This window comes from Carcharodon carcharias, chromosome 30 (assembly GCF_017639515.1).
Source record: "Carcharodon carcharias isolate sCarCar2 chromosome 30, sCarCar2.pri, whole genome shotgun sequence".
Classification (NCBI taxonomy): Eukaryota; Metazoa; Chordata; class Chondrichthyes; order Lamniformes; family Lamnidae; genus Carcharodon; species Carcharodon carcharias.
This window is the reverse complement of record NC_054496.1, coordinates 5,366,199-5,380,777: the sequence shown is the minus strand read 5'-3', so window position 1 is coordinate 5,380,777 and position 14,579 is coordinate 5,366,199. Positions and strand designations below refer to the sequence as shown.

Sequence of the window (14,579 nt, the reverse complement as noted above, 5' to 3'; positions counted from 1 at the left end):
GGCGAACAAAGCTCAATTTCTGAGGGAGGCACATAGCAATAGAGCCACTGTTTTAATATCATTTATTGTGAAGTGTAAAACGAGCGGTAAAAAGTAAAAACCAAGCTTACATTTTGTTTTTTTTAAACCTTAAACAGACAACAAGATGCAAAAACAGACCAGCAGCCATTTTCAGTGTAATGGATTTGATTTCAAAACCGTACATTGTCTGGAATGTTCAACTATCTTCAACTAAAAGCCGAGTGATCTATATTTAAAATAAAAACAAAGAAAGTATTACCCTGAATTTTTCACTTTTTCCCCCTCCATTTTTTTTGTGTTTTTTTTCCTCCTATAGACGGACTGAATTTGAAGATGGAGCTGAGCTTACTCTATCTCCTACACTGGCTCAATATGAACATCTTTAAACAGTGATAGGGAACCTAAGCCTACGGATCTTCATCAGTCTGCATCATTGTTAAAAGGAATATTCTTCCCGACGAAACTGCAATCATCCCCCGTTTGCTTCACTGTGTCTGTGGGGAGAGAGAAAATATTTAATGTGGAAATTAGTGGGGTGACACAATAGGGTATGCGTCCCATCAGATAGATGCATTTCTATGGTAAATGAATTTCAATATAGATGTGTGAGGTATTACATTTTGGTAGGAAGAATAAGGTGGCCACATAATCCTTGGATAATGAGTCTAAATGGAGTAGAGGAACAGAGGGATCTGGGGGGGGGGGGGGACGGACGACAGATACACAAATCACAAAGTAGCGATACAGGTTAATAAGGCCACAAAAAAGCAAACAGCACAAGGGCTCATTTCTAGAGGAATAGAATTGAAGAGCAGAGAAGATGTGTGAAACTTGTATAGAACCATGGTTAGATCACACTTGGAGTACTGTGCACAATTCTGGTCTCCGAATTATAAAAAAGATAGAGGTACTGGAGAAAGTGCAGAAGATTTACAAAGATGATGCCAGAACTGAGAGGTCATAACTATCATGAAAGACTAAACAGATTGGGACTCTTTTCTCTAGAAAAGAGAAAGCTGAGGGGTGACCTAATAGACATCTTTAAGATAAAATGAAAGGGTTTGATAGGGTAGACGTAGAGAAGATGCTTCCGCTTATGGGGGGAGACCAGAAGTAGGGCCTTAAATATAAGACAGTCACTAATAAAACCAATGGGGGATTCAGGAGAAAGCTCCTCACCCAGAGAGTGGTGAGAATGTGGAACTTGCTACCACATGGGAGTACTGAGGCAAACAGCAATGCATTTAAGAGGAAGCTAGACAAGTACATGAGGGAGAAAGGAGTAGAAGGATCTGCTGATAGGGTGAGATGAAGCAGGTTGGGAGGAGGCTCGTGTGGAGTATAAACTCCAACACGGACCAGTTGGGCCAAATGGCCTGTTTCTGTTCTGTAGACTCTATGTAATTCTAAACACAAGCTCACCTCTCAGCATCGCTCATGGATAACAAGAGGTTGGGACACAGTCCTAACCGTAAACATTTAGGTTTACCCTAAAGTCACTGCTCTAAATGGATAAATCGCTAGCTAATTGATGCTAATTATAAACTTCTACGATCAGAGGGCATTTTATCTGTTTATAAAGTTCAGACTGCAGATCAGTAACTGGCTTCTTTTTCCTGAAAGAATTGTTAATGTCCCTGGGGCTATTACTGTTTCCAGAAAGTGGATGAAAAAACTTGAAAAGGAGAAATCTGCAGGGTTACAGGGAAAGAGGAGTGTGGGCCAATTGGATTGCTCTTTCAAAGAGCATGAACAGGTATGATGGGCCAAATGGCCTCCTTCTGTGCTGAATGATTCTATGATTCAGCTTAAAATGGTGTCTCCTCACTTCCTGTGAAAACTAACTGTGGTTCTGAGCCCAGAGGCCTCTGATTGCAAATTAATTACTTTACAAGTTACTTAAATGGGGAAGCATTTTAAATGTCAATTCCAATCCATCACGTAAACAGAGTAAGTAATTTTTACTTTGACTGGGAAGATGAAGACGAGAGAGAGATTTGTTTCCAGAGTCACTTATACGTTGTATCCGCTAATGCCCGTTAATGAAAATCTTCAACGGGTCTGCTTTAACATCGAAGGAAGTACATCTCATCACCAAAAGACTCGGGTGACAGTCTTAGTCTTCTGCATCATTGAACCTTCACGAGGAGCAGGGATAGAAAACTGTGTTCAAGAATTTACTGCAAGGTTTCAATCTTCTCTCACGAGAGCCAGTTCATGTGTCGTATAACTTTGGTCATTGTTACGTTAGGATCTTTGTGACCTTGCATTTCACCTGTTGCCGATACGCACCGGTCTGGCAGCGTTTTACATCCCATCTGAGGTGATGAAAGTACATGGCAGGCATCCCACGTGTTCCCTTCTAAATGTTCCAGCACAATTGGGCAGCAATTGTTAAAACTGGGTATGCTAAACCCATACCCAACAAGGGGGGAGGGGGTGGAGAGAGAGATAGAGTTAGAGACAGGAGAGAGAGAGAGAGATAGAGATAGAGACAGGAGAGAGAGAGAGAGAGAAAGACAGGAGAGAGAGAGAGAAAGACAGGAGAGACAGGAGAGAGAGACAGAGAGAGAGAGAGGAGAGTGAGAGAGAGAGAGGCAGGAGAGAGAGAGACAGGAGAGAGAGAGACAGGAGAAAGAGAGAGAGAGACAGGAGAAAGAGGGAGAGAGACAGGAGAAAGAGGGAGAGAGACAGGAGAAAGAGGGAGAGAGACAGGAGAAAGAGAGAGAGAAAGACAGGAGAGGGAGAGAAAGACAGGAGAGGGAGAGAAAGACAGGAGAGGGAGAGAAAGACAGGAGAGGGAGAGAAAGACAGGAGAGGGAGAGAGAAAGACAGGAGAGGGAGAGAGAAAGACAGGAGAGGGAGAGAGAAAGACAGGAGAGGGAGAGAGAAAGACAGGAGAGGGAGAGAGAAAGACAGGAGAGGGAGAGAGAAAGACAGGAGAGGGAGAGAGAAAGACAGGAGAGAGGTAGAAAGTGAGAAGAGACAGACAGAGGGAAGGGAAGGAGAGAGTGCAGGAGAAACAGAGGCAGGTTTCAATTGATGAGGCTCAACCTGCTTCGAGAAAAACACTGAGCAGTGATCAGGAATAAAAAAGTGTTGGGGAAACGTCATACCAACAATTTATACCATCAACGTTTCCACTGATTAACCATAAAAGGTGGAACCAGCTCACAAGTTGGTTCCATTGAGTATTAAACCATTTAGGTAGAAAAAGAGAAAGAAAGAGAATGAGAGTGTGTGTTTATTGCAGGCCAGGTTTAGTTGTTTTTAGCCAGAGCATCACGATCGTTGGGTGAAGGCAGAGCCGTGTCCAGCAGGCACCCCTGCCATAAGGAGAGGAAGGAGTTAGAACCTGTAGGAAGGAGGGGGGTGCGGACGTACCGGTTGCCCTTGTTGTGCAGGTGGCTGCTGGGGGGCGGGCTGAGGTGCCCCTGGTTGCCCGTAGTAAGCTGCCTGCTGTCTGTAGTACTCAGCCCAGGCTGCACTGTAATCCGGCTGGGCTCCTGGTTGTGGTGCCGCTGCTGCTGCCGCCGCCGCTGCCCCTTGGGCATTTTGAGCTGTGGAGCAGATAGTGGACACTCAGAATCTGTCAATGCAAAACCCAGTCACACAAACAAACACAATCCACCCAGGTGAAACATCAACTTCCCTCTCGCAAGCCTTTGCATAGCACTCTCCCGATGAACAAGCACTAAATATATAATTATAGAATAAAAATTAGAAAATGCTGGAAACATGTCTGGCAGTATCTATGGAAAGAGAAACAAAGTTTACGTTTCAGAACAATGACTTTTCACCAAAATTCATCAGTTTTCATCTCTCCACAGATGCTGCTGAAGGGAGAGGAACATTGACCCCGACATCAGCAATATCCTCCAACCCAGTGTCACCCACTCATAACTGTAGACGAAGGCTACAGATTTTGCATGGGACTGCCTTGCAGATGGGTGAATAGAAAACACCGCCCAGTCAAATCAGCATCAGAACAGCCAAACATAGATAATAAAGCAGCAAAATGACCGCTCCCATGATCAGTAATACACCATTTGTGGGGTTCATTTATAAGGGGATGACAGGTGAACAGTGCTCAAAAAAAGGATCACATCTCCTCAAGTTGGGGTTGGGGCAGGGGGAGGGGGAGGGGGAGCCATGCGGTGGGAAAGGGAGGGGGACAGTAGGAACAGCATAAAGGCCGGGGGTGCAGGGGAAGACTGATGATGCTTCAGAGCTGGGCTGTGGGTTTAACTCCAGTTTAGACAAGTGAAATGAAAGCTTCTTCTGGCCCTTGGCTTCAAGAGTCCTGAATGAAATGAGTTTGGCCAGATTCACCCAGTCTGCTGCTGACCATGAGATCACTGCACATGCTGGGAGCAATACATTGGGAAATCTAATAGACCACTGGGTGGATAGTGTGGGAAACAGAAAAATGTTCCAGAGTAATCCAGGTGGGCAATGCCAGTGCAGAACTGAGGGAGTACTGCACTGTCAGAGGTGCAGTTCAGACGTTAAACTAAGGCCCGGTCTGGCTTCTCAGAATGGGTGAAGTTTCGATGGCCACTGTTAGAAGTGCAGCAGGGGTGTTACCCCACAGTGCCCTGCAAATATTGATCCCTCAACAAACATTACTTAAACAGATTATCTAGTCATTGTCATATTGCTTTTTTTGTGCACAAATTGGCTGTCATGTTTCCTACATTATAATAGTGACTAGATATCAAAATTATTTCAGTGGTTGTAAAGAGCTTTGGGACATCCTGCAGTGGTGAAAGGCACTACAGAAATGCAAGCTCGTTCTTTTACTGGTGCAGCTCAGACGTGAACACATGGTGGAGAACAGGAGTGGGAGCTTCACTCTGCAGCCCACTTGATAGGCTCGAGTGTTGACTCAGCTGCTGCAGCAGACACCATTCACCTCTCAAAAAACAAAGCCAAGTTTAAGTTTAGAGCTACAAAAATTAAAGCTCAAGGAAACCAATACGAGAGTGCAAGAAATGCACTTCAATGAGTGAGTGAGTGTTTACCTTGTTTCTTATAGTACTCTTCCCATGCTTTTGTATAATCCTGTTGGGGACCAGGCTGCTGGCCAGGCTGGTTCTGCTGACCTGAGAAAAGGAAAGCAGAAAGGCATAATTCTACAAATCAGATTTTTAAAAAAAAAAAGTCTGAGGGAGGAGCCAATGGAAAGTGGAGAAAAGGTACCACCAGTCGCCAGGCTGAAATGGTAAGCGGACACAGCTGGATTTTAGGATGAAAAAAACAAGAGTCGCATGTCAACAAGAGTCGCATGTCAATCATGCTTGCAATAACTGCTGATGTCCAAGACACAAAGGGCATTGATTGACATTTCTCACAAACAAAGCTGCAGCAATGGGTTCAACACATGGTGCAGATTCTCACTCAATCCTCCCTCCCCATATATGCCACTAAGTGGTGGATATGGAGCAAGGGGAAAATGAGTGCTGTCAGTCTGAGGTGACCAGCACAGGAAAACATGCATGGTCCAGGAACATCAGAGGATGGAGGAGTAATGCACTTATATTCTACAGAGGGTTGCAAAGGGTCCACTGGCTGCGGTTAATGTAGTCTATTTGAAGACTTAAAAGCTAAGCTAAACAGAGCAGCATAATACTCAACATTTGGAATACCAACACACCTCATTTAGTTCAAAGGATCAAGGTATAGTATCAGTTTGAGTGGAGAAAAGAAATAGCAAAGGAAAGAAGCCACTGGTGGGAGTGGTCTATAGACCCCCTACAGTAGCTCTGTAGGACAGAGTATAAATCAAGAGATAAAGGGGGCATGTAAGAAAGATATTGCAATAATCGTGAAAGATTTTAATCTTCATATAGGTTGGATGAATCAAACTGGCAAAGGGAGCCTGGGAGATGAATTCATTGAGTGTATTTAGGATAGTTTCTTAAAACAATACATTCTGGAACAGGGTATTTTAAACCTGGTCATGTGCAATGAGACAGGATTAAATAAATGACCTCATGGTAAAGGATCCTCTTGGAGGGTGATCATAATAGAATTTTACATTCTGCTTAAGGGTGAGAGGGTAACCTTCTAAACTTCCCTAGATTCTGGAAAGGTCCTGGCAGATTGAAAACCACAAATTTAACACCTTTATTCAAGAAAGGAGGGAGACAAAAAAAGCAGGAAACTATAGGCCAGTTAGCTGAACAGCTGTCATTGGGAAAATGCTAGATATCATTATTAAGGAGGTAGTAGCAAGAGGTCATAATGTAATCAGGCAGAGTCAACATGGGTTTGTGAATAGGAAATTAGGTTAAGAAAATTTATTAGAGTTCTTTGATGACGTAACAAGCAGGGTGGATAAAGAGGTACCAGCAGATGTTGCATATTTGGATATTAGCATGGATAGAGTATTGGCTAACAAACAGGAAACAGTCAGGATAAATGGGTCATTTTCAGGCTTTCAAAACTGTAACGAGTAGGGTGCCACAGGGATCAGCGCTGAGCCACAACTATTTGCGATCTATCAACGACTTCGATAAGGGGGACCAACTATACTGTAACCAAATTTGCTGACAATAAAATGATAGATAGCAAAGCAAGTTGGCTCGATGGCCTATTCCTGCCCCTATTTCTTATAATCTTCAAAACAAAAACAGCAATACTCATACCAGCCCATTACAAAACTACCCTTGTGATAAACTAGTCAAGCACCTGCAGCAAGCTCGACAGAGAAGGGAATACAACCATAAGTGATTGCTCTGCAGGCTAGTTTATAAGTATATATCAATCCTGCACATAAATCAAGAGAGATATGCACCTAGCTTCTTGTAGTATTCCTCCCATGCTTTAGTGTAATCAGGCTGTCCTCCTGGGCCTTGAACTGGAGGTTGCTGGGTTGGATCTGCGTAAAACAGAGTTAAACACAATTACACAATACTGCAGGCACGTACAGGTTTAAGTCTGCTCAGCGAATACCACTCTCACCTTGGAGGCAGAATGTCATGGATTTTTGAGAAATAAACACAAAAATCTACATTGACATTCTACATTTAAATTTACAGGTTATTCTAAACTCATGAAGTAGTTAAGTTTGATTACAAGGAATTGCCACAGGTGCCTTTCTCCAAAACATTCAAGAAATGGGAAACAACTGGCCCGTCATCTTACCTGGCCCTGGTGGAGCAGCAGCTGGCTGTTGGGGTGGAACAGGCGCGGCGGGCTGCTGGTAATATTGTTGGTAATAGGCAGCCCAGGCAGCTGCATTCGGGTCTCCAGGAGCTTTACCTGCACCAGGAAAGGCAACATTAGTATTCCACAAGAGTCCACTGTCTCCCTCTGCAAAGGTAGCAGAGCTTTCACTCCTATGCTCAAGAAGTGTCTCCCCCAATTAAGTAAGGCATGACCAGGGCCAGAAGCTAATGAGCATTTTGGAAATGTATAAACTAAGGCATCAACACAGTTTTGTGGGAGGCACAAAGAACTCCAACGGGTCAAATGGATAGGAAGCAACAAAGCACGATTGCACAGGTCAGACTTGACTGAGAATATTCTTTTAAACTCATGAAAGAAATCAACACAACAAATGCACAATTCCCCCTAGCAGAGGCATCTGGAATAACGGATCGAAATATTAAACTTAACCAACAAACAAGTTCTGGACCAGATGCAAAATCATTTAAAGGAGAAGACACCGATTTGGAAAGTGAGGACATGAAGGGACATGGTGAAAGGGCAGGGAACTGGGATTAAAAACACAAGAGCCTCCACAGCTTAAAAAAACACAGGCAGAGTGGATTGGCCACCCTGTTAACTATCATATACCATTTGGTTTAAACTGTCTACGGGTAAACAAAAACGAGCAGGCCCCCATTTCCCTCTTATAGGGGACAGTACAAAAATGCTGAAAAATGAGTCACCCAATCCACTGTAACAAATTGGTCAGAATTTTTCTTCAATTTCGAAAAGGCTTAAGCATGTATTAATATTTCTTCTAAAAAATTTTGTCAAATGAAGATAAAAGGTTTGGACAGAACTCCTGGTGGAAGAGTGCAACTAGCAAAAAATGGGCTTATTCCCTACTCGCAGTTCGCTACAACAAAGTGCATGATAGGCCATTTTTGGGAGTATGTAAGTACCGTGGTTATGTTAACTAGATTAGTCATCGAGAGAATTGAACTAATAATCCAATAGCACTTTGAGAGTTCAATTTACAAAAATCTGGAAATAAAACAAAGTAAGTGACTATAAGCCTTTCAGATTGCTGTTAAAATCTAACAGGTTTGCTCATGTCCCATAGAGAAGGAAATGTGCTGTCCTTACCCGATCTGGGCCTATATGTGATTCCAGACCCACGCTAATATGGTTGAATTTTAAATGCCCTGTTAAATGGCCCCCTTCTCTCCCCCAGGATTTCAGGAAGGGAGGGGAAAAGGATGTTCATATAAGAGGAATAACAAGGTATCCCAGGCCACATATAAGACTGGGTCAGCCTCCTGTATGAAGGACAGCCATTGTGCGCAGAACCATGCTTGGCATGTATGAGTGCTTCCAGAGTCTCAGAAACCATGGATCGAACAGCTCAAACAATGTGAATGAAGCTAGAAAACATGAATAGTTACTTGGGTCGTGTGGTCCGGGCGGCTGCCACTGTTGGTACGTGTTGCCCCAACCTTGAGGGGGATACTGATGTGGAGGAGGTGGGCCACCAGCAGCAGGACTGTTGGGGAAGAATGGTGGTTAGACAGTTCATGTCACAACAGTTAAAAATTATCATGTTTCATTCACCTTTTGTCTAGCCCACACCTTTTCATATCTGACGGAAAGCACCTTCACATTGGAAGAGTGCGGACATTTACATCTCCTGTCACTGTCTCACTCAACACATGCAGCGTCTGTGTAGCTGCTCCTCCACTGGACAAGTGGGACTTTGATTCAGCCCTTTCCTGACTCACTGGTCTACAGCAGCAGACAATAAGCAGAGGCTGCACTTATCCAGCGAGGCTGCCAAGGACAGCCAGGAGGACAAAGTATTTTACTTTTGTACCCGAGGCTCACACTCGGGTGAGGGAATTGATGGCAATTTGAGAGGGTGGTGAGGAAGTGACAAGGAAAATACATGCTGTTCTCTGACAGTGAAAATTCTTACCACAGTGAGAATTCCCAGAAAATTACACTGGCCCCTACTTCAGATAACTGTACACACCTAGTGGGCACCACCCCCCAGCCCTCTTTCCACACCACAAACAAAGGAAACTATGACACTATGATAAGGGAAGACGACGTTTATGGTCTGGCACAGGTAGCACCAGGTGGACACATCAGGTCACAGAGTTCATTACAACTTCATGGCAGGAAGCAATGAACCACACATATAATACCCAGCACACTAGTTTTAAAAAAAAAACCCTGAATCTCATATCAGTGTAAATCAGTGATCCTGTTCACCACCCATCATTCTATTCACATGAAGGTGATTCAGATACTGATTCCTTCAAACAACAAGAAGACAGGGAGGATTAAACAAACAGGCAGTTTACTTACTGGGGAGGAGGGGCTCCTGGGGGTCCTTGGGTGAAGGGTCCTGGCTGGAAAGGTCCCATAGGGCCAGCAGGCATTGGGGGACCAACAGGACACAAGGGACCCTGAAAACAGAACATTTGTTCAGTACAGAGCCAAGTAGATTACTATCCTAACCTTAAGTTAGCCTTTCAACTCAGCCCTTTAAAAGTAACATCTTTATCCTCCCCCTTGAAAGCTAGGCAGTAAAACACTGAATTTGTTGCTACCAGGTTTCCCCAAACAGAGCAGCAAGATAAGAAACAGATATACTGTTAAAAGCTGACAAGTCAGCATCTCTGTTGTCTTAAAGCATCTCAACACCTGAAACAAACTATTTGACATTAGTAGGGCTTTCTACAGATTCAGTGTTCCTTACAGTGAACATTTGCAACAACAGAAATTCACTTTTTAAACTAATGCACATTTGAACAACACTAATAGTCCTGTTTGAAGTGGGCTGATCTACACACATTATCAATCCCAAGCTGCAACAGGCAGAAGCTGCAGTCCCTGACAAGCAATACCCAAGGCCACCTGCAGTGCCACAGACACTGACACCAGTCTGCGCACTCAATGAGCAGTGTAGACAGAAGGTTCAGGCAAATCCGATGTGCCAAGAGGTGAACCACAGCATCACTCTATTTCCCCGTTGAGAAGGGACCCATGAACATTCAGATCGTTGGGCCATTTTAAGTACATTTGAAGAACTGAATTAAAACTCCAATTACATCTGCGATTACGCTGGTGGAGTTAATAAACTGGAGTAAGTTACAGATCAGTGCAGGATATCTCCCCTTCTGAATATTCAAATGAAGTCAATACCAGAGTTCAGTATATTAGAGAACCTAGGGTGGGCACAATATAACATAGGACACTAGACTTCATCTCCAGTTGGAGACTGTGCACAGAACATGTCTGAATTCACTAAAACATGATGTGAACTTGCAAGTGTGGATGCTGATAGATAACTTGTTAAAATGATTTGCATTGATTTCTGCAAACTCAGTTTACAGTCAGTTTTAAAAATGATGAAGCCCTCAAGGTAGGGGTGAAGTTACCTCTATCTTTTCCTCAATGAGCTGTTTGGCATGGTCAATCTGTTGGGGTGAACCCCGAATGGTGAAAAGTTTGAAGTTTGGATCGCCATTAGGAGGCGGTTGTCTTTGCAATTCCACAAACGCACCCGTCTGTTGGTTTATTGCCTTCACATTCTCCCCACCTGCAAGATTCCAACAATTAACCTCAGTTCAGCAGCAATAACATACGAACATACGAATTTGGAGCAGTAGGTCACTTAGCCCTTTAAGCCCGCTCTGCCATTCAATAAGGTCGTGTAACCTCAACTCCACATTCCCGCCTACCCTAGATAACCATTCACTCTCTTACTCATCAAGAATCTATCTACCTTTGCCGTAAAAATATTCAAAGACTTTGCTTTCTCTGTCTTAAATGGGTGACCTCTTATTTTTAAACAGTGATCCACAGTTCTAGATTCTCCCACAAGAATCACAGTGCAGAAGAGGCCCTTCGGCCCATCGAGTCTGCACCGACACATGAGAAACACCTGACCTTCCTACCTAATCCCATTTACCAGCACTTGGCCCATACCCTTGAATGTTATGATGTGCCAAGTGCTCATCCAGGTACTTTTTAAAGGATGTGAGGCAATTCGCCTCCACCACCCTCCCAGGCAGCGCATTCCAGACCGTCACCACCCTCTGGGTAAAAAAGTTTTCCCTCACATCCTCCCTAAACCTCCTGCCCCTCACCTTGAACTTATGCCCCCTTGTGACTGACCCTTCAACTAAGGGGAACAGCTGCTCCTTATCCACCCTGTCCATGCCCTTCATAATCTTGTACACCTCGATCAGGTCTCCCCTCAGTCTTCTCTGCTCCAATGAAAACAACCCAAGTCTATCCAACCTCTCTTCATAACTTAAATGTTTCATCCCAAGCAACATCCTGGTGAATCTCCTCTGCACCTCCTGCAGTGCAATCACATCCTTCCTATAATGTGGTGACCAGAACTGCGCACAGCTGTGGTCTCACCAAGGTTCTGTACAATTCCAGCATGACCTTCCTACTTTTGTAATATGCCTCAGTTGATAAAGGCAAGCGTCCCATATGCCTTTTTTACCACCCACTAACATGCCCCTCTGCCTTCAGAGATCCAAGGACACACACGCCAAGGTCCCTTTGTTCCTCAGAATTTCCTAGTGCCATGCCGTTCATTGAATACTTCCTTGTCAAATTACTCCTTCCAAAATGTATCACCTCACACTTTTCAGGGTTAAATTCCAACTTCCAATTATCTGCCCATTTGACCATCCCATCTACATCTTCCTGTAGCCCAAGACACTCAACCTCACTGTTAACCACCCGGCCAATCTTCGTGTCATCCGCAAACTTACTAATTCAACCCCCCACATGGTCATCTATGTCGTTTATATAAATGACAGATAATAGTGGACCCAGCACAGATCCCTGTGGTATGCCACTGGACACTGGTTTCCAGTCACTAAAGCATCCTTCTGTCATCACCCTCTGTCTCCTACAACTAAGCCAATTTTGAATCCACCTTATCAAATTACCCTGTATCCCATGTGCTTTGCTGAAATCCATATAAACTACATCAGCTGCACTACCCTCATCTACACACCTGGTCACCTCCTCAAAACATTCAATCAAATTTGTTAGGCATGACCTCCCTCTGACAAAGCCATGCTGACTATCCCTGATCAAACCTTGCCTCTCCAAGTGGAGATAGATACTCTCCTTCAGAAATTTCCTCAATAGTTTCCCTACCACTGACGTGAGACTCACTGGCCTGTAGTTCCCTGGCTTGTCTCTACTACCCTTCTTAAATAGTGGAACCACATTAGCTGTTCTCCAGTCCTCTGGTACCTCCCCCTTGGCCAGAGAGGAATAAAAAATTTGGGTCAGAGCGGCTGCGATCTCCTCCCTTGCCTCCCTCAGCAGTCTGGGACACAAATCATCCAGACCTGGAGATTTGCCCTCTTTTAAGGCTGCCAACACCTCCAATACCTTGTCACTCCCTATATCAATTTGCTTAAGAACCTCACAGTCTCTCTCCCAGAGTTCGAGAAAACATTCTTTCCACATCCACCTTGTCAAAACCCTTCGGGATCTTGTGTTTCAATCAAGTCGCCTCTTACTCTTCTAAACTCCAAAGGTTCCAGCCTAGCCTGTCCGACCTTTCCTCATAAAACCACCCGCCCAATCCAGGTATTAGTCTAGTAAACCTTCTCTGAACTGCTTCCAACACTTTTACATCCTTTCTTAAATAAGGAGACCAATACTGTACACAGTACTCCAGGTGCGATCTCACCAATGCCCTGTATAACTGAAGCATACGTTCCCTATACCGGTAATCAATTCCCCTCACAATAAAAGATAACATTCTATTAGCTTTCCTAATTACCTGCTGTAGCTGCATACTAACCTTTTGAGATTTATACACGAGGTCCCTCTCAATCTCAGAGCTCTGCAATCCCTCACCATTTAGATAATACTCTTTATAAATAAATGGACAATTTTACACTTTCCCACATTATACTCCATTTGCCAGTTCTTTGCCCACTCACTTAACCTATCTACATCCCTACCTATCTTTGTGTCATCAGCAAACTCAGCTACCCTTCGGTCCCTTCATCCAAGTTATTTATATAAATTGTAAAACGTTGAGGCCCCAGCACTGATCCTTGTGCCACGCAGCTCATTACATTCCACCAACCAGAAAAAGGCTCATTTATGCAAACCCTTTGTTTCCTGTTAGCTAGCCAATCTTCTGTCCATGCCAACAGGTTACCCCCTACACCACAAGCTTTTATCTTCCGCAATAACTTTTGATGTGGCACCTTATCAAATGCCTTCTGGAAATCTAAGTACAGTACATCCACTGGTTCCCCTTTATCCACAGCACATGTGACTCCGTCAAAAGAACTCCAATAAATTGGCTCAACATGATTTGCCTTTCACAAAACCAAACTGACTCTGCCTGATTACCCTGAACTTTTCTAAGTGCCCTGCTATAACATCTTTAATAACAGCTTCTAACATTTTCTCAATGACAGATGTTAAGCTAACTGGCCTGTAGTTTCCTGCTTTCTATCTCCCTCCCTTTTTGAATGAAGGAGTTACATTCGCTACTTTCCAATCTAATGGATTTTTCCCTGAATCTAGGGAATGACCTAACCTATTCATTCACAATATAAAGCAAGAAATTGGACTTCCTTTTATTAATAATGTTGCAGAAACCTGCAAAACATTTTCAATTCAATTAGTATCTTTATTGCATCAGTATTTTAAAAAATATCCATCACATGTCATCCTCCTCTGCTATCCTCACCCTATCCCTCCCACCCCCATTGCCCAGTCCTCCCTGTCCATCCCCACCCTTCAACCTCCCCTTCCTGCTTCCCCATCCCAACCACCCCCCTTCCATTCCCTCATCTCAGCACAGATACGCTCTCAATTACAATGCACATTGCAAGAGCCAAAGCAAAGAGATTCAACGTCACCATCGTACCGACTCAATAACTTACCTCTGCCAATAACTAAACCACACTTGTGGCTGGGGACTGAGAAGGCCATCTCTCCTCCAGGAGGTCCCATACCCCACGAGCCTTGTCCCCTTCCCCTTCCTCGGCCAGGGCCAGGCATCCCAGGCCCTGGAGGACCGGTTGGACCAGCCTGTACAAGCACAGAATTTACAACACAAAGTCAGAGAATAAGACATTAATGTTCAGACCCACCCACAGGAGTTCAGAAATATCCACTGGGAGTTAGGACTTTCTTGATGAATTTGCTAATTGATGAGTTCTGCAGTGAAACTAAACATTAAAACATACATGCGAACATATGAATTAGGAGTAGGCCATTCAGTCCCTCGAGCCTGCTCCGCTATTTGATCGGATCATGGTTGAGCTGACTGTGGTCTCTGCTTTCCTGTCTACCCCTATACCCATGTTAGTCGAGAATCTTACTTAGCCTTAAAA

The 14,579-nt window shown here is 44.0% G+C and overlaps 1 protein-coding gene across 4 annotated transcripts in view; it reads right to left on the bottom strand.

The window, feature by feature from the left end:
• LOC121271199 (KH-type splicing regulatory protein) overlaps positions 1-14,579 on the bottom strand; it is a 65,051-nt gene that overhangs the window by 1,861 nt on the left and 48,611 nt on the right. For 2 of the 4 annotated variants that reach the window (XM_041176974.1, XM_041176976.1), the window contains 8 exons: positions 14,127-14,274; positions 10,620-10,780; positions 9,544-9,644; positions 8,622-8,719; positions 7,171-7,287; positions 6,821-6,904; positions 5,046-5,126; positions 3,406-3,581 (listed from right to left, as the gene is read on the bottom strand). In XM_041176974.1, coding sequence (XP_041032908.1) covers positions 3,406-3,581; positions 5,046-5,126; positions 6,821-6,904; positions 7,171-7,287; positions 8,622-8,719; positions 9,544-9,644; positions 10,620-10,780; positions 14,127-14,274 — 966 coding nt within the window. Of the gene's footprint in view, positions 1-16; positions 516-3,405; positions 3,582-5,045; positions 5,127-6,820; positions 6,905-7,170; positions 7,288-8,621; positions 8,720-9,543; positions 9,645-10,619; positions 10,781-14,126; positions 14,275-14,579 lie in introns of those variants that run through there. The other 2 variants (XM_041176978.1, XM_041176977.1) reach the window with 2 other exon arrangements.